Genomic DNA, 20,281 nt, shown 5'->3' with positions numbered 1-20,281 from the left:
TGTTAGTAATGTGAAACGCAGAAAATAAAATTACGTAACAGACTGTATATAAGCCCTTTCCTGAAAGGAAATAAACACATCTCCAGGCTTTTTAAACAAGCCCACTACATTCCCGCATATTCAATTTTTCAAGGAGCGGCTATATCCTTATCTTATTTGAATTGCATTTGACACCTTTCCAGTGGCCACATCCCATCTGCACCAAATCCAAACCTTAGCCATTCTTTTCATTTTAACGCGATCTGGAACTCGTTACATGCAAGCAGCCTGCCCGGCTCTCTCCACTGCGGCCGGACTGAGCTGGAGAGTACAGTGACGGCGCTTCCTCCGGAATGAGGGAAGGGAGGACGGCCGGGTCGCGGGCGCGTCTCTCTCGCAAGCGGGAGCGGGCTCTGCCGACCGCCTTACACTCCAGGCACAACGCATGCTGAAGTTACTCACTACATCTTAGCGCAAATACGGTTTTGTGCCCCCAACAGCCACAGACATCCTTGTGGGAATAGGCCTCGGCGGCTGCAACACAAAACGCCGAGTTCTCGTGTCAGGGCTCGGCTGCGGCCGCACTGCCACACCTCGACCCCCCCACCTGCGACGCCCGAGAGCCCAGGCGGCAACTAGAATAAATGACAAGCGCACGGGACGGGGGGGGGATGGGGGCTGGCAGGGCTAGGTAACGGAGGCTCAGCCCCGCAGACAAACCTGGCTCTCATTACTGCTTGGCTCTTTGAAGTCACGCTTGTCTGCTCCGGCAAGTGAAATCTGATTTTCCACAAGACACACGAGTGTGACATGCAGGAAATGAGATGAATAACACTTTCCAAATGTAAACTAATAATTCATCCCATAGGAAGCACATAGATAAAAAATACAAATGCACAAACATATATATCTATCTATCATTGTGTGCAGATATATTTACTTGCATATATATACTCAGTTTATGTCCACATACACAGATGCTACAGAAAAGAACAAAAGGACTTCTATGGTAGGACAGATGCTTATGTAAAATCAGCCCTTTGCAGGGGACCGGCCCGATTATCCTGGCAATTTCACGCAGTGACCATTGGAGAGAGCTCGCCGTACTGAACTTGACCTCTCCCCCTCTCCCGGCCTTCTCCGAGCCCTCTCTTGGGAAGCAGTACTGCTATTGCATGCGGATTGAGTTCAAGCAAGTGGCATGTCTATTACCGCCCGTAAAAATGTAGGTTTTAAGCCTGTTGTTTTAACCTTGGTTTCTTTTTTTATATATATATAGATCGGAAGAGGTCCCCGAGAGGTTTTCCCATCTGTGTGAGCGGCACTGGCCAGCCCGCCCGATCCCAAGCGCCAAGCTGGCCTTCCCTGCCTTCACCCCGCCTGTCCTCCCAAGCAGCCGGGTAGAAATTACAGGCTCCCCCTTGAAACGGGCAGGAAGCAATTTCTAAATTCCTGAATCATTCAGAGGATTTCTGAAGCCATTAGCCAGCTTTCATTAAGGAGGGGGTTAAGAGCTACCCGGGAGGGGAGGCGCTGGAGATCGGGGATGCTTTTCTGCATAATGACTCTGTTATTTCCAGAGCATTTAATATACCCACCCTGCAGCTGCCTCATCCGCTAGTGTTTCAGATGAGCCCCCCCTTACCCACCACACTGGCGTTTACAGGATTGGAAATATCAGTATCAGAGGAGAGCACTATGCAACCATTATAGGAGCGTACCATGTCCTTATTCAACAGGACTGCACTCAAGTGCACGCTCCTTCTTGTTCCGATACAGGAATCACACTGTTAAATAAAGAGGGTGGACACTTGGGCCACTCGTTTTTTCATGTTTCAGAAATTTAAAAAAAAACGTGGTGCGGCTTGAATCCATAATTTATTGTGTTTAAAGTGGTGTGTCACTGGGCGCTCTGTAGTTGACTGCGATTTCTACAGCTACTGTTTGCAGAACCCAAGAAGGCAAACGTTAAGACTTTTTCCAAACCCATGACAACCGGCAGGGGGGGTAATGGGGAACTGGATTTCATTTAAATGAAAACAATGACAACGCAAAATGATGTCTCAGGATGAATAAAGCACGGCAACACACACAGCTTAATAAAAAAAATATATATTATCAGTTGACTTTATCTGGGCGCTATATTTGTCAATAGTGCTCATTCTTCTGAAAAAAAATAATACACAATTTAAAAACGCAAATACCTCGCACCCCCACATTCAGAGTAAGCATAATTACAAAGACGTAAAAAACAAAGTAACAATTAAATTGTTTTGCTTTCAAACAACATTTGTCCTGCGGTTTGCACATTCCGTACAATACAAATAAGAGGGAGCATGGTCGAATCTTACAAAACACACCCAAAAGAAGGAAGTGGGGTAGTTTCTAGAAATAGATTATTTGCTTTCCTTCCGCGATTCGGGATTTGCTTCTATAACATATATATATATTATATCTTCTATAATTTCTATGATTTTCTATATTTTAGAAAATCTAGAAAAGCAACCATAAAAACTATGTTCTGCATTTTTGAAAGTGTCGAAAGATATTAAACAATATGCATAAAACCAAATACATTAATTCAGCAGTAAAATGTTTGGATTTAGTGCACGATTCTCAGCTGCTCTTTGGTTCCTGATCACAAGGTTAATCGATGTGCACAGCAGCACTTCCTGGGTATTGACAATAATTCAATAATCAATCATCTGCATCCCATCTTACCTGGCACAAACCCGCCTAGACTTGCAAGTGAAACTGCAGATGAAGTTAAAAAAAAAAGCGTGAAGGTTTAATGTTCAGTAGTTCTTTTGAGTCCTGCTAAGGCTGACTGGCAGGGTCTGCTGGAAACAGGCAGCTAAGGTCTGATGCTGTCCTGCGGGCTGCACTGTCAGGTCTGCAGAACCAGATGCTATTAATTAAGTGGTTAACTCAGCGGTCTAAACCGCGCTTACCTTGAAAATCCTCTGAATTCGGCAGCTTCACTCCACAGATTACATAATCCGTTTGATTGTTCTGTGAATTGTATAATGTGTGTTAACGCAAATGGCACTGTCAATTTGGAAAAAAAAAACACATGCACATAATGTGTTAGTGACAAAGTGCTCAAAATTCATTCACTTTATCAACTCGCTGCTCACAAGTTTTTCATTCTACTCATGCGCAGAAAGAAGAGAATGTGTCTGTTCTGAGTATCCCTACATACTCTCTCTAATCACCATCAGCAGGGAAAGCAGACTGGAAATGGATAGACAGGTTCTCTCCTATACAAGGTCCGAACTGTTTGCAGTGCACAGTGTAGATCAAGGATCTCAAAATCTGCTCCTGGAGAGCTCCAGTCCAGACGTGTTATAGGCTGTCTTTAGATAATCAATTTCTAAAGGCTGGGAACAATTTAACTAATCAATTAAACAGGTGGTGTGTGTTTAATTAAGTAATTAAGAGATCATGTGGAACAAGACTACACTTCAGCCATCAAGTATCAGTGCTCCCTTCACCGAAACATTAATTGATCGTGTGCTTAAACAAGTGTTCCTAATCTTTAAACAGGTGACTAACAAGAATAAATAGATTAGGGCAAGGACCAGGGTCAGTGACCCCTGATCTGTAGCATACAAAACTTAAGTTATTTAATCTTGCTTATTACATTTTTCCATACAGGAGGCATCATAAGAAAAGTCAAATTCACCCTACTCACCACATCTATGGGATATATGTAGGAGAGTTCTGACAGGAGCTGTCGACAGCGCAGGGTGAGATGTGCGTTGGTCTTTAGGAACAGCTCTCTAGATTCCAAAAAGAACACAGACAGTGGATGGTCTTACAGTCAGCACATTTCCTGCATCATGACAAGATAATTCTATGGGGCCACACGAGGAGAGAAGAGGTATTTAAACATATTAGATAAATGTGCCTCTGGCTTTAAAGTGCTGTTAATGATTTCCTCTGAATCTTAGAACAACATCCAAATTGTTGCAGGCTCCAAAAGCAGTCTGCTTCACCCCAAACAATGGACAGCAATTATTCTGTACTGCATGAAGAGAAAAAAAACAAACATTTTGGAACAAGGACCTAACTTAAATGTGAGAAAATGCCTTGGATAGTTTGCTTTCTGTCATTCCATGTTAACCATTCCACCTTTTTTTATTTAATACGGATGAAAAGCAAAAGAAAGAACATGAAAGCAAATACTTTAAGCATCTGCACAAGAAAAGCAATTATTTTAAACAGATAAAAAAATCACTAAGTATGGAAATTGCTGTTGTTTTTTTCCAATGGCAAATGAAAGTGCTGATGTGATTATGCTCATGCTATGAGTTTCAGATGTGTCCCAGAATCCTCCAATGCCTGTGGTTCATGTGACTCCACTCTCAGTCATTTGCTTTACAGAACTTTGTCGGTGGAATTTCATTGGCTGCAATGATTGTTTGAATTACTCTTCTTACTGGAAATATTTATTTAAATCTCAGGCATCATATTACCTGTGGTTCATTTATAATGCAAAACACCCATGGTCTGTTTTGCAACTCAACATTAAACCAATTTTTGTGAGACAAATCTTTCAGTGGCTAGCTGGTGGAATAAAATAGGCCACCGAAATTTAAATAATTTCTAAAAACACAAAAACTGAAGGAAAAGGCTTAGGCTGGCCGTATCTGAGTTACATAATTTTGGGATAATTATAGCAGAATTCTGTATTTTTTTAATGCAACAACCTATAGAAAAATATTTTTAGAATAGCAACTTTTAACAGATGTACAATTACTGCAGATGCAATTAGAAAATGTCTTACTAAGTTTAAAAACAATGATTAATCCTCGCTACACTATAGAAAAGAGAAATAGTAATTTGCAACGGAAGAGCGTAATGTAAAAACCTAAAAATATGCTATATGATTCCTGTTTGCATTCCCTTTAATTTACAATAGTTTGGACATGACCTTTTTTGCTTCAGACACAGAACATAACATATACCATATATTAGATATAATATAGTCAAATATAATAATATTTTAGGACCTCCCATTAAATGTGTTTATTTTTCACAAATAGCAATTATATTTAATAGCCATGAATACACAATTTCAAGTTAAGATCTACCTTTTGCCAGTATATTCTTTCTGTTGCTCTGTTAGGGACTCCTTCTCCACTTCCAAACTCTGGTGTTTGTTCGAGAATGCTTCTTCTAATGAAAGAAACATAAAAATGAATTAATCAAAACTGTAGCTATTGTGTTATTTTGTTAATTCGGGGACATTGCATTGATTTATTTACTGGTTTTTCATTTTGGCAACATGAATACATTTAATTAAAAATTAAAAAGACAGCAACTGTTTGTTTACTTTAGTAATTGAATGAGTATATGTACTGTATATTCAAACTACAGAGCAAAAAAAACAACAACAAATGATCAAAGGTAAAGATCTTAGAAAACAGATGCCTGGCTACACAAAATCATGCATTTTTGAAAAATTCAAAAAATAAGTACAGAAAAACAAGCTTATACAGCATTCTTTTATTTGTATTGCACCTATCCTTAAATCTGACCTACGTATTTAACATTGGAAAGTGTTTCAGCCACCAGGAGCCTATCGTGGAAGCAAGCACAGGATGAGAGGTGAGAATACACCTCAGATGAGAAAAAGGTGTTGCAGGGAAGAGACACACGGATAATTTAGAGACACTAATTCACCCACTCAGCATGTGGGAGCGCACGCAAACTCCACACAGAAAGCATCCCACTCTGGAGTTAGAGCAGTAAGGCAGCAGAGCTAGCTAGATAGATAAGACTTTATTGATCCCGAAGGGAAATTGAGGTGTTACAGCAGCCCAGCCCAAGACAAGCAAAAACAGACATCAGAATAGATGAAAAATTAAAATAAGTACAGCAATATAAAATAAATATATAGAGTTAGGTGTGTGCAAAATATGTTCATAGTTACTGTGAAACAATAAAATATGTGCAAAATGCGCATACAGTAGGTATATACAGATTGAGTGTCCAAAAAGTACATGAGTGCAACATGCTGTCCATAGAGGAGCAGATGAAGGGCTAACAGTCCTAGCCTAGGGCAGTGTTATACACCCTGACAGCCGCCGGGAGGAAGGACCTGTGGAAACGTTCCCTTGAACACCGTAGCTGGAGCAGTCTGTTGCTAAAAGTGCTCCGCTGCCCAGTAACAGTCCCATGAAGCGGATGAGAGGCGTTGTTCGTGATGGCTGTGAGCTTGGTCAGCGTTCTCCATTCTCCGCAGAGCTACACAACCCTACCACCTCTACTTTAACATCCGTATGAAACTAAAATACAGCCAAACAAGACCTACCGGACTTAGCCTAAGCTGTGTTTTTGTCTTAAGGACACTGAATGGTGACTGGCTGCAGCTCACATAGAACTGCTTAAAGATGCGTTTTCAAGCTGAACTGCAGGGAGTTACAAGGACTCATCCCTCAGACATGAGAAAAACCTATTCCAGGAAGAGGGCCGCCAGCATTCTCTAAACAATTTTAACACTGCTCAACCCCGAGGAGCCACAGAATACTCACCATCTCGCAATATCAAAGAAACTAGTCACATACTGTACCGCTTTTAAGTTAATTTCCTCCCTTCTTGTTTATTTTTGCTCAAAAGGCCAAAAAACCCACAATGAATTGACAAACAACGAATTAAGCAAGATTCATCGCTTTCTACCAGGCCTGTTCGTATCTGGGATGCCCTGTGGAGTCTTCGGAAAAGTAAAGAGTATAACCGGTACAGCTGTATTGGAAAAGCCGAGCTCTAAACAGTAGCAACTGTATAGTGTTCTACCATCAGTCTCTGAACTTTGCTCATCTGCTTCGATACAGCCATTTTTTTCCACAAACAGCTTCATATTTTGGACAAGAGATCATATAAAAACAAATATAATTTCAAAATACTTTCTTCATCGCTACGAAAAGACAGCCAGTGCCTGGATTCCCAAAATACTTTATCTGAATTGTTATGATACCTTTCAACGCCGCTTAATGTCTTAATTATTCCACAAATAAAGTAGATTGTACATGTGTGAGGGTGCTGCAGTTTCTCATAGATGACATTGAAATTATTTCTCACTTTCCTGACTCCTTAAAGACCTGAGCAACTGATAAGGTTATGATGCCTTAATGTGCAAAACTGTCTACAAAGGCTGGCACACAAATACTGACACATAAAGTGAAATATACAGATCTGAACAGAGAAATGGTCCCATGATCAAAATCAGTCATATAATGAGAGGCATTTAAAAAAGCAACGAATTCAGTTGGTTCCAACTTTTTTTCACATTTCAATGCCTCTCAGTACATCTAAATTATGACTTAAGATAAACAGTGTTAATTATGAAAACAGATAATTACTTTTTAGAATTATAGTAAGTTAGTGCCACCAGCCCTAGCAGAATCTCTTCCGTTACTTTAATTCAACGTTTCACTTAAAGCTATTATAATGCTATTAAAGCTATTATTATTATTATAATAATATAAGTTTCAGAATATTTTGCATGAAGGATTATGATGGTATTCTAATCAACACCACAAGACACCTTTGCTTACAGTATACATGCATTCTATAAAAAAACTTTCTACAAAACTTTCTACAATAACTGTAGAAATATTAAATCAAATCACTAAGATCACTATAGTGTAAAGATTTCACACTGTTTAGATAAACTAATTTTTTTGCTTTTCATTTTGGTTCTACAATAGGCTGTAATTTTTTACATTTTTATAACTGGAGTTATTATGCAAAGTAAGTAAACTGAACACAGACACCAATTAATTAAACTGATTATTTTTTTAAAAGACCACATTTCTTATACTGTAAGTATAACATTCAAGAAATACTTTCAGTGCTAGAATGTTAATTTTGGAAAGTATTCTAAAACACACAGTACATCATCCTGCTCTGCTATTCACAGGGAAGAAAATATCCTTGCACTGTTTACATCAACTAATTTATAGTCTCTCCTTCAGGAAAAAGGAGCTTTGCAGAGGAGATTCAAGCATACCACAATCACGTACTGGTGTCATGTGAATTCTGGGCTTTTCGCCCACCTAATGAGATCAGTGAGAAAAAGCAAATTAGGTATGCAAAGGGAAAAAAAAGAAAATATTTTTTTACACGGATAGTTGTGGAAAAAAACGTTTGCATCCTCTCAGGAAAACTGGTTTGCAACATTTTATCCACATCAGCAACACATAACCGTGCAACATGATTACATGCATTTATCGCACGGATGATTTGTCTGCACAGATTGACATGCTTGTCAATGAAGCCTGATACTGTTGTGAACTCTTAATTACTTGCAAACCTTGCATAACTTCAACAAATTATCCAAAAAAAACAAACTAGACGGTGCCTGTTTCTTGCAATGTATGAATATATCTTAATATTATTTATATAACGGTTTATTATTTTTCAATTCTGCTAAATTTTTATTAAAACTTAATATAGACGTGTAGATTTGGCTTTTATTGTTCTCCATCTGCCTGATTATCTATAGTTTAGACAGGAAAGCAAGCAATTTTGTCTTGGACTTTAAACCATCCCTTGGAAAGGGAATTAATGCAAGGAAACAAGGTTGTACTAAAACACAACTATATTCGCAAAGTGAAAAATAAGATCCAGATAAAAAAAGAGGAAAGAAGAGTATAGCATTACAACATCTAATTAGTTTCAGACTTCTGCTGTTTTTATCAAGGGGAAAAAAAAGGAAGTCCGCTGTATGTAACATTAGAGCAGTTAAGAAAAACATTGCTGCTTTTTTTAGCTACAAAAGCAGAGTTAAAAGACAAAAGAAAGAGCTCCACCAATTTTAATAAAAGCAAAGAACAATCTCAGTCATAACTTGACTGCTGTTCCACCCAGAAACAAGTGGCTGGTTTGAATGATGCAGCTAAATTGTATTTGCTTGTTACCTGTCAAAGCAATTTGCAAGGCCAAAAATACCATAAGAGAGGAATCTCCATCAGATTAGGAAAGAAAAGATACAGATTACCACTTCAAGGCAACTTCTGACTTGAAAGGGTGTTCAAAGATGACATCCCCTGTGCCTGCATGTTCCTTCTGTGTACTGGTGCTTTTATGTACCAACACTCAGCTCCTGTGCGATTACATCAAAGTGGCTCAAAGCACAAACCAAACAAATAATGCAGGCCTAACCTGTGTGGAATGCTTGGAGATCTCATCCCGCACTCGAGGTGTTATTTTTCAGCAATAATAAATGCTGTTTTCATTTTTCAGTCAAAGCAATTTTCTTTTTTTTCTTTTAGCCATTTTTCTTTTAAAAAATCTCAAGAACGAACACCCCCTCATTCCATTCTCACTTGTGACTTCATGTTTAGGATGTCAAAATGACAAACCCTACACCAGTCACCAGAGAGGGACACAAAATATTAAAGCATACATGAAAATAAATTCACACAAACACTGCTGTTTGTTCGGTACAATCTGTATTTGTTACAAATTTCACTTTGCTTGGTCTTAAATTTGTCTTGAGTGCAGTTCAAATCTTTATTTTACCATCTTGCTCTAACATCTCAGGGACGATCCTGGACACAGAACAACATTCAGAAGAAGGCTGGTACTGTACATAGTACTGTATATTTAGAGGCAATTGAGACAGCTGGACACAGATGTGGTTTCTTCATTTCTAATTCAAATCAGGAAAATAAATTGCTTATTTTTTCTTGACTCATCCGCCTTACATGTCAAACCCTTTCAATCAACCTTTCCATCCTAAAGATAAAACAATTCTGCTTTCGCGCCTGCTCTTTTAAAATGTTAGTGTTTATAGAAGAGACATTACTTTGGATGAGAATAATCTAGCGTTACACACTCATCAGACGAGGTGTCCAGAGCTGCCCGTCCTCAACCCATATAAATCTCTTCTATTCAAGAAACGCAGTTCTTACCATGGTAACCCAACAAGTGATGCTCATTTGCTTTGACTTAAATGCACCAAGACTTTATTGTTTTAACTTATAGCTATGATGCTCAGATTCCATTGAAAATTAAGTTAAAGCAGGGACAACTATTGGGACAAAAAAAACTGGGACAAACCCATGACTCGCGCAACATATTCGTTTCAGCTGTATCTTAACAGAATGAACATGTTACAGCAAACTGTCTCGGAATAAAAAGCCAGAGTTGGTATGAATTATGCTAAAGAATTTCTTCCAGGTTCTGCTCTTTTGGTTTAATATCTATTATATAGAACTAGCTCCCTTACAGTATGTCTGGATTGCCCAAACCTCTGGTGCCCTAGTTAACAGAATCAACAGGCTGTCTGTCCTCACTCCTCTCGTAGAGATTTGCTTCCTGCAACAAAGATTCTTCTAAACTCCTAGGTTGACGCTTCACATTCTGACTGACAGCTTCACCTGATTCATTAGCTTTAACCTTAAGCTTGAAACTTTCAGTCGTATAGTTAGATCTCGGAACTTATATCACAGGGGCCAGTTTTACAAAAGAAAAAGAATGAAACATTTTATACTGAAGCTAGAAATCTGTCAAAAATGAGTGGGACTTCGGCTATTTTCATTTCTGCCTTTGTCAACTCTCTTGCAAACCACAGAGCAAATGAATAAGAATTTAATCCGTCTAATATTTGGTATGACTAATAATTTATTTTTCTAATGCTTTCATGCTCTAGCATTTTTACCCATTTGTACAGCTGAGTAATTTACTGTGATGTGAGTGAAGGACCTTTATGTACCCAAAGAATGAAACTGTTCTCACAGCAGCTCCTTAACTGTATCACATAGTCTTTATACTGTATAAAGAATCACTGCACAGGCTCCTCTGCTAAAACGTGTACCAGACTCAATCTACCTTGCAGCAGGACAGTTTTAGAGCAACCACTAAGAAAATAAATAAAAAAATAAGGAATTTTAGACAATATGAAGCCTACTGTATGAACAAGGAGATGAAAAGATAAAGAAAATGCTGGAAACCATGTTAAATAACGACTTGTTCTCCGATTCTCGTGCTCAGCCAAAAGCAGCTATCATCTGTTGCTGGCTCTAAATAAATCAAAGACTTTCTGTAAATCAGGCCCATTTTCTCTCTCCACTCTGTGACAGCAAAAGCAGATCAACAGTCCCATCACACTCACACAGAGATTTATTTGTTTCTAAAGCAAAATTGCTCCAAGATGAATAATCTTTCCCTTCAGAAGAAAGAGCCTTTTAGGAACTCTCACACAGAAATCTCCTGACTTCAAACTACACCTTTTACAGTACATTGTAGACCTTAACAGATTCAAACAGATATCGTAACTGTGATACTGAGGGGACCAAAAGGTTGGGCCACAAGTAGACTGTAAGAATTATTCTAAATTCTGCAGCACGTCAGCACAGCTTAACCTCCTTAGATGCAGGGTAACCCTGAGCTTACTTTAAAGTAGTTATCTTCTGCAAAGACCAGAGAATGTGGCTCTTGGTCATCCACAGTCCAGCCACAGTGTAATACGCAAATCACAATACCATCCACAATAGAGATGCAGTGTATACCACTGTGTAACAGTAAAACGTCATTAACACCATGGTACCGAGAGATCTGAAATGTGTGCAAACATATCTGACACACCTAGAGGTTGGCCTCAGAACACACATGGCAGACTAATATTACAGCCATACACACTCACCGTTTGGCCTGTGAGACCGCTTACAGTGCTGATGGAAACTCAAGCCAGGAGTCTATAAAAGTGCACCTTGAAAGAGCAGTGGGTGTGCCTTGTAATATAAAATATGAACCCAGCTACGAAAATTTTATTTCCCTGTGGACAGAAAGGATATGTGGCAATAAACCTCACTAGCAAAAAAAACATACATCTTACAGATGACGAAGCTCAGATTTCTAAAGCCCATTTCCTTTTCCAAAATGTAACATAAAAAGCTAAGCAATACTTACGTGAAGCTAAGTATAATGATAGGAATTCTGGGGGGAAGAAAACCTACGTACAGCTATTTTAAGGTTTGTTGATGCATCCAAATGGAGGAAATGGATGTAATTACTAGCTGATTGTTAGTTGTTATACTAATAGCCAATTTTACAGGAATTAAATAGCTGAATCAGAATCACAGTTAGTCTTGGTTCTTTTATGAAGCTGCATATTTTATGTATCATCTCCTTTATCACCTTCATGATGTTAATGTTTTTAATTTAAAAGTAAATAAAAAGGTAAAGAAAACAATACCATTGTGTTTTGCATCTAAAGTACATGATACACAGTGCTACACAGAGACAGTATAGTTCAGTATATATGACCCACGGGGTAGACCTTTTGTCCAAAATGTGTGACAGATGAGATCAGAGCCATCAGTTCTAGTCTGAACACACGTAATCCACACATGAAGCAGGAGCCCTTAGTGATGATACTGTATCAGTCTCGCAAACATGCGCTCCCTGTTCTCTTACTCTATCCAATCACAGCGCTCCCCTTTGGTGATGTCACAAATCTAGTGTCTTTGCACTCAAGTCTGTAAACTCACTTCCTTCAAAACCCCAAAGAAAGGAAAATTCCAAACTCCAAGCAACTGAACCACCACTGGTCTCACTCAAACTGTACCTCGTGTGCTTTATCACCTCAAAAGAAAATTCCTGAACATTATAATAAGGGCTTTACAATGATGTTGTGAAAGAAAAGAAAAAATTGTGGTGTGGTTCTAGAAAACTGGAAAATGAATATTTCTTCATGGGAGTGAATGGTAAGCCACCTTGCTGGATTTGTATGCAACAGGTACTGTAGCTACTCTCCAGTGATTTTTTGTTTTTATATTGCAGATAGCAGCCAGATAGTGTTCTGCATTTTATGCCACATAACATCCCTTTAACCATGCCTTTTGTCAATTCTTTGCCTTAGTTAAAAACACTAAAATTCTACTAAATGCACTAAACAAGGCTAGCTGCTGCTCACTTGTCATCAATGGTACTGACAGTGTCTGTCACTCACTCAGCTAATCATGCATCTCAGAGTCCGTTCAGCACTGCATTTCAATCCGGCTGTTTACCAACCCTCCTCTCGGCTCTCATAATTCATTCCTCAAAAAACGTCTGCGATGCGAAATTTCACATAAGGAAAGTATAATGCAAATTGAATTTAAATGTAAAAGCTTTTGATTTGTTCCAGCGATATACATGATATACAATATGTTGCAGTATTACTCATTTCTACTTTAAGATACTGAAATGTCAAGCTAAGAACACTATAGCATGTGCAAGATACTGTAATTTGCACATAGTACTGTAGTTAACAAGACAAATAAAATGTGCAAAAATTCTAAACTGTTGTACATATTCACAGCATAACTTTGCAAATGGTTTCTGAGCACCTGTCTTTTTATAACTTCACGTTTTACAGCCAGGAAGAAAGCCTTCCTTATTTTTTTCCTTTTGTAAAACAAAACCATCAGCAATAAGTTTTTCTGTTAAAAAAGCTGGAGGATATTCGATGCTAAAAGGAGGATATTCAAAGCTAAAACTCACTAGGTAAACAAAATCTCAAATGAGATGCCATCATCATGGTGAAAATGGTTTTGCATTTTGCAACACAGGTATTAAAATAAATTTGTTCTTAAGCAAAAAGCAAAAAAAAATGTAAATTGAGCATTCCTATAGTTGTAGAACAATATCATGACACTATTCTTTTAAATAGAACAGAGATTTACTTAGGGTACAATTATGAAGACTATGATGTTCATATTATGGTTAATAATGCTAAAACATCCCTTCCTCAGAGAGTAACCATCTAGTGAAGATGCTAATGCATTTTAAAGGTAAATGTATAGTTATAAAAAAAGTAATACTATGTGATGCTTGTCCCTGGAATTTAGATATTTTATGGTATACTATATATAGCCTGTTTAACTACAATTAAATCAAACCTGTTCCACTATAGCATAGGAGTTTGACACCACTAGAATAGTCCAATATTTATCTCTATCTTTGGCAAAGCATGGCAGATTTACTGTAACTCATCAAATAAAAAAGGAAAAACCCTAAATGACTTCAACATATATATATATAAAAAAGTGTGTTTCTCAAAATTAAAACAAGAAAAAAATGTTTTATATAAATATAAAACCTTGTATATACATAAACAGCTCTGCAAAAGGCTGGCAGTCTGCGTTAACTTTCCTAACTGCAGTTTCACATCTTATTAAACGTGATCTTGCTCTGTGTCTCAGTAGGAAATATGGAAAGTATCTAGACAGCAGCTCAGGCAGCACTGATGCGAAACAGGATGCCCCAGTGCTGAAGTCACCCGCTGAGCCTCGCAGTGCGTGAAACGCTGGGGGGCAGAGACGACCAGGGAGAGGGGAGAGACACCGGGCTTCTGAGCTAAAAGGGCTCCCACCCACCTGCTCCCGCCTGGAGATCAGATGGGCTAAAGCGGACATGCGCTTTACAGGAAAAACGCAATCCCCTCCGCAAGCCAGCCAGCTTGGGAAACTGCCGCCCCCCACCCTTACCTACCGCCGCCCACCCCCCCTCCCACTTCACTCCTGGGCTGACCTGTTTGCCCCCCCGAAGCTTGCTGTGCTTGTGTGTGTGTGTGTGTGTGTGTCGGGACGGGCTGCTCAAGGACCACAATCCACCTGCGGGACAGCGTGAGACAGACCCGGGGCCCAACGCCTCCACTTTTAAAACGATAAATGTTAAAACAATCCCTTGTTTTCCACTCCAGTACCCATCTACCTTTTCTCAGGAACAGGCCCTTAATGGCCACTCTTACTATTCTGCCTAAGTCCCTAAGGCAAGGCGGCTGGATATACAGGACCAAGTTCTTTCTCTTTTCCAGCCCAGACGCCAACCCTGCATCTCCTCTTCGATCCAAGGCTCAATCTCAATCTCCCCCAGCCGCTCCTTTTCCAGCCTTGTCGTCGTGCCCGACCCGGAGGCGCCGGTCGCGTCGAAGCCACACGGGCCGCGGGGCTGGCGGCGGGCAGGACAGGGCCGGCGCGATGTACCTTTTTTCTGCAGCGCGGTCCCCTCCTTCTGCAGGAACTCCGTCTCTCGCCCCAGCGCCCTCCTCTGCCGCTCCAGCTCGCTGCGCAGCACGCCGATCCGCAACTGGATGCACTCCCGCTCCTTCTTCTGCCAAAAAACACACCCGGGGCCCGGGGCCCCACACGCAACTGTTAGTCCTCCCCAGCCGCCTCAACCACCGCCGTTCCCCGCTTGGGACAGCTCGGGCACGCCGCACACGCCAGCGCGGTTCCATCGCCACGCTCCTAACCCGAACCATTCGATCGCGAATGCGTCCCATTGCGTTCACCTGCCTATGTGCACACGGGGTCTACCTGTTAAAAAAAAATGCAAAGCCGAAGGATATCTAATTTAACGGCTTATTATGGAGAATTTACTTGGAACAGGGTGTTACCAGAGAGCACAGCCTACAGTTGCTAGTAGTTCAAGTAGGCACCTGCATCAGCATGTGTAGACTGCAAAGGAACACGTAAAGGGTTTATTCCCTGCTGAAAAGAGAAGAAAGGAAATGCAACGTTTCGGCTGTGGAGCCTTCTTAAGGTGTCAAGTTGAAACCTGAAGAAGGCTCCACAGCCGAAACGTTGTGTTTCCTTTCTTCTCTTTTCAGCACGGAATAAACCCTTTACTTGTTCCTTTGCAGCCTACAGTTGCTAGGTTGTCTCTGGATGTTTAAAAGAGGCTATGGAAAGACGCAGACTCTGCTGGCATCGTATCTAAGCCAGCATTCTGGCTTGTATCAAGAAACACCTGGATGAGATCCTTGGATCAATTAGATACAAACGGCCAAATGCGTAGATGCGTCTAATGGCCTCCTCTCCATTGTAAATGTTCTCATGAGTGTTTCCAGAAAAACCTTCCCCCGAAACGATACTGTTTTTGGATACGCAGACTTGAAAACACACATCATATTAATAGAATAAACCTAGAACATAACAGGCAGGACACAGAGCTGTCTTTCTTTTTCCACAAACATTCCAGGCTCCTTGGCCTGGAGAGCACTTGGCATTTTTAAATATTCACGCTGCTTTAAAAACACTGGAGTCATTTATTTGGAACTTAAAACCAACTGAGACAATTTCTTTGGAACTGAATGAATCCTCCGGTTTTACAGTAAAGAAGAAGACCGGCTCTCTCACACACTAGCCTAGTGTAAGAGAAACGCCTAGCTTAACTGGTGACAGGGCTCAAGACCAACAGCTTTTCAGTGTTTTTCCTTCATGAACATTTAACCTTTCACACACAGGGTCTGCTCATTCTACTGTCAAATCTTATTATATAACCGAGGGGGCATTTGTCAGAAGGGATGTCAGGAGGGACTCTAAGTATGAAGCACATGGTTTATGGATGGCCCTGTTTTCACTACACGCTGACCATAAGTTTAAATCATTCGGGAGCAGTAGGAGTCGGTGGGAAATGGGAAGCCTATTTAAAGGAGGCTGCCTGCAGGGAGATGTAAAATATATATTTTCAATATATTTTCAAATTGACCAGCATCTGAAGAAAACTGGAAAACAGCGTCATCCTTTACTTACGGTAAATAGCCCACATGTGAGCACACTGGGTGTACAATTCTAAGAGAAGCTTTCGCCAACGACTTAAGTCTTGGAAAATGTTTTTATTTTAGCTGTAGTAAAGCAAACAGGCTGAGGGCTAACCTTGAAAAATGTCCTGCCAGGTGTCTTCTGCTCGTCCGCCAGCCCTTAAGAGTTTAACAAAGAACCACAATACGCTTCCTAACAAATCACAAACTCGAGCATAATTCCAAAGGGCACATTTGCTCTTTCCTGGTCACTTTTTTTTTGCTCTTGGGTGTACTGCTCTGAGCACGTCTGGCTACATGATGTTCTGGGGATGAGGAGATGATCTAATATATGATCTAATAAAAGGCTTCATCCCCTTGACCCTTAAGATACCTGTCAAAATTTATCAGCTCAGGCGGAAGAGGCAGATGCTGAAGTCGATCTATCCCAGATGCTTGGGGGCTGCCACCTCTAGCTATTTATTGTTCAGAAGGAGATGGGGGGGAGGGAGACTTGGCAGATCTGAAACTATCATCTTCAGGGGACGAGGCTGTCGGGATCCTGTGAAGGAGCAAAGCTCTATCAGTATCCCGCTGTCCTGATGAATGTCGGGACCACAGGAACATTTTTCTGCCTGTCCCGTGAAGGCAACAAGATCATTTCCAGAGAACGAGAAGAATCTGGGGAAAAGCTGACCCACTGGGTCACAGTGAAAGTTTTCTTTGCTTCTTTCCTCTGAGCTGCACACGTTCTGCCTCTCTCATTATCCCCCTGGACAGTCAGCAGCAAGAGAGCTGGGACAAGGAGAGTTTTATCACAGGAAGACCACGGAGGTGTCTTGCATGCGGAGCCAGTGTCTATTAGGAAGCAGCTGGGCTACAGGTTCAGTTAAATTGCTGGGGCCTAGCTGCAGATAATTTTGGGAAAGCATACAAGTCATCACAAGAAACGCAAAACATGCATCCATATAGAAACACATCAATACCACCTCTTAAGATGTATCGTCCAGGACTCACACAATAAAACGCGCACTGTTCTCAAACCATATAAGATTGACTACAGTTCCTTTACGATACTGTCAGCATGGGATTCCACAGTACTCCATAAAAAGGAAAATTGTCCATATTCTGTGATCGTCTTCCCCTCGGATCGTTTGATGCGTAACAAAATCCCTCACATACCTAGAAACGAGGAAACACTTGTTTCTTTTCACCGAAAGGACAAGGTTTGCAGTGGTTCGGAAATGTGTTGGCTTCGTATCCCAGTCTTGCTCTTTTTCAGCCGGGGGAAGAATTCAAACCGTGTTGTTTTTTAGGACCCTGTACTGTATTTCCCCTGCCTGCAGCAGTGGTCACACACATGAGCCAAGTCATTTGATAGCAATCACTGCCTAGATTGCAGTAAACCCTGATAACCTCTTATCATGGAATTCTTGATAAAAACTAAGCCCCTCCGGATAAAAATAGAGGGTGTCAATCACTCTGGAGAGGCAGATAGAGCCGACATCTCCCAAGTGTTAAAATCCATACACTCCAGGAATGCGAGAATTGCGTGTTAACCGTAGCTGAAGCCCGCACGAATTGAAGAATGCCGCCCTTGCCCTGTAAGAAATGGGCTTTCGAGATGTCTCAGTCTGGCACGTCCTTGGTCCTTTTTCGATATCCCTCTCAGGCACACTACAGTGTTCATCAGCAATAGTTCTGGTTAGGCAGGGACACAGCGTTGAAACAAAACGTATATGGTACGTTAAAGGCGGAAAAGTGGGATTAATAGCTTTTCCCTACCAAGACAGGGGTACCTTAGGTTAAAAGTTAAAAAAAACATGCTTCTAGGTTTTCATTTGTACTCACTTATCAGAAGTTCTGAGCACTTGTGTTTCACCTTGAATTCGGGTGCTACTGTACAATGTGTAAATAATGGTAAAAGAAATTCTGATATAACGTGTCTTGATTCCAAGCAGTTAGGTGACAAAATATGTTACTTTGGTGTGTAGACATTTTCTAGGTACTGTGTGCTTTAGTGAAGGCTAGAGAATGGGCTCAATAGCTTTTGCCTATCAGGATACAGAGACGGGGGATCTGTGGTTAGAAAGCAAGAGTCCTGTCTGGAGTCAATGCAGGAAAAAAACACCTAAGACACACCACGTCTCTCCACAAGGCAGTGTATAGCAATATATGACGTCTTAAAAAACATGTTAGAACTTGCATTAAAATACATAAAAGAAAAAAAAAGCTTCCGTAGTGTTTGTTTACTATAAACGCATTCCTTAAACTCCGGATTTACAGCTGCGTTTTCACAGCTGCTAGCTATACGGTCAATCTTTTAAAAAATGCTAAATATGCTCACTTTATACCGCTTATGAGGAGTTTAGATAAAGAACTTGCAGAAGCAGAAATACATACACAAAAAACATGAAGACTTCAATGCAACGAGATGAATACTGTATCACTTGAAAGGTTCAGTAGTCTTAAAAAACACAGTGCCGACACAAACACACAGTTCGCAGGTTTTGATAGCGTTCATTAATGAAAACGCTAGGTAACCCTTACTTCATTCATGAAAAGGCCAAATTCAGACTAAGACTTAAGCCCATTACAAAACAGGCTCAATACGTTTTCAATGGAAGACCCTGCTGTGTTCACCAATTCAGCAAGATTCAAAGAAGGCGTCTCACAGTGCCACTCACCCTCTCAGTGCAGGCTTCTGTTTTCCTCAGCTTCTCCTCAATCTCCTTCCCAATCTTCTGCACTGTTACCTGGGTCTGCTTGATGGCCCTCTGGGCAGTGTGCAACCTGGATAGAGAGTCAGCAGTCAACAGTGGGCAAACCTTTTCCTGGGGCAGCCAGCCCTGACCTCCTGAAGCACCCAGCCTGCCAGTGGAAGCCCCAGTTAATGATTTACTCAACATCTCATGACCAGGGCATGGGAAGCGTCTGCAAGTGAATTTCAGTCTTACCTTTCTCAACATTTTCACAAAATTAAACGTGAAATATGTTATGTGCCCCCATCACACTCCACAAATTTAGACGCGACAATGGTTAATGAACTTGAATCATCTCTATAATCCTGAATTTACACCAAGCCTTCTAGGATCGACAACAGGACCCCATATGACATGTATCACAAACTGCAGCAAAATCTTATCACAGCCATCCGAACAGTACTGCTGGCTTTCTGAGCTGAGGGACATTTCCATTGATCTCCTGATGTGATTCAAACGTCCTGATCCAAAAAGACGTGGCCATCACTCTTTCACCCATTACACTGTAAAAATAACCCCTATAGAATGGACACTTTGATGAATTGCCTTCAAGTGACACACGTTTTCCCTATATTAACCCCTCAAAAAACAGCAGTGGGAAAAAAAAAACGACAGGTCAGGCAGAGGACACAGCAGTGACTTCTCATTTGGAATTAATTCAATTCTGCTCCATCCTTAGATGTAAGGATGCTGACCGGTCCCACAGAGCCATAAGAAAAGTCTCAGAGAACCCAGAAATCAAAAGGCAACACCAGCCACAAAGGGCATTCAAATACTTAAAATGACATTACAGGTGAAACAATGCTGTGGTACACAGTATCTTGCACAATAAAGAGTTGCAGAAAAAGAGTTTCAGTCAAATTAATCAGTAATAATAGCAATACTAATGACAAATAAAGTTAGAGACCTGAATCTGAGGAAGATAAAAACATAATCAAGTTATTAATAGGAATTTTCAAATGTTCTGTGAATTTCAGAACATTTAGCAAACCTATCATTTCTACCAGCGTAGAAGTTTCTT

At 40.5% G+C, this 20,281-nt stretch overlaps 1 protein-coding gene across 2 annotated transcripts in view; it reads right to left on the bottom strand.

Annotated features, from left to right (window-relative positions):
- uvrag (UV radiation resistance associated gene) overlaps positions 1 to 20,281 on the bottom strand; it is a 90,748-nt gene that overhangs the window by 49,509 nt on the left and 20,958 nt on the right. The window contains exons 7-12 of one of the 2 annotated variants that reach the window (XM_088921873.1): positions 19,186 to 19,291; positions 14,961 to 15,087; positions 5,076 to 5,160; positions 3,674 to 3,761; positions 2,931 to 2,991; positions 442 to 513 (exon numbers count right to left, since the gene is read on the bottom strand). In XM_088921873.1, the coding sequence (XP_088777999.1) occupies positions 442 to 513; positions 2,931 to 2,991; positions 3,674 to 3,761; positions 5,076 to 5,160; positions 14,961 to 15,087; positions 19,186 to 19,291 (539 nt within the window). The remainder of the gene's footprint in view (positions 1 to 441; positions 514 to 2,930; positions 2,992 to 3,673; positions 3,762 to 5,075; positions 5,161 to 14,960; positions 15,088 to 19,185; positions 19,292 to 20,281) is intronic. The other variant, XM_088921874.1, reaches the window with a different exon arrangement.

The sequence above is a fragment of the Atractosteus spatula genome, chromosome 7 (assembly GCF_055471065.1).
Source record: "Atractosteus spatula isolate fAtrSpa1 chromosome 7, fAtrSpa1.hap1, whole genome shotgun sequence".
Taxonomy (NCBI): Eukaryota; Metazoa; Chordata; class Actinopteri; order Semionotiformes; family Lepisosteidae; genus Atractosteus; species Atractosteus spatula.
The sequence above is the reverse complement of the archived record's forward strand: the minus strand, read 5'-3'. Positions and strand labels throughout refer to the sequence as shown.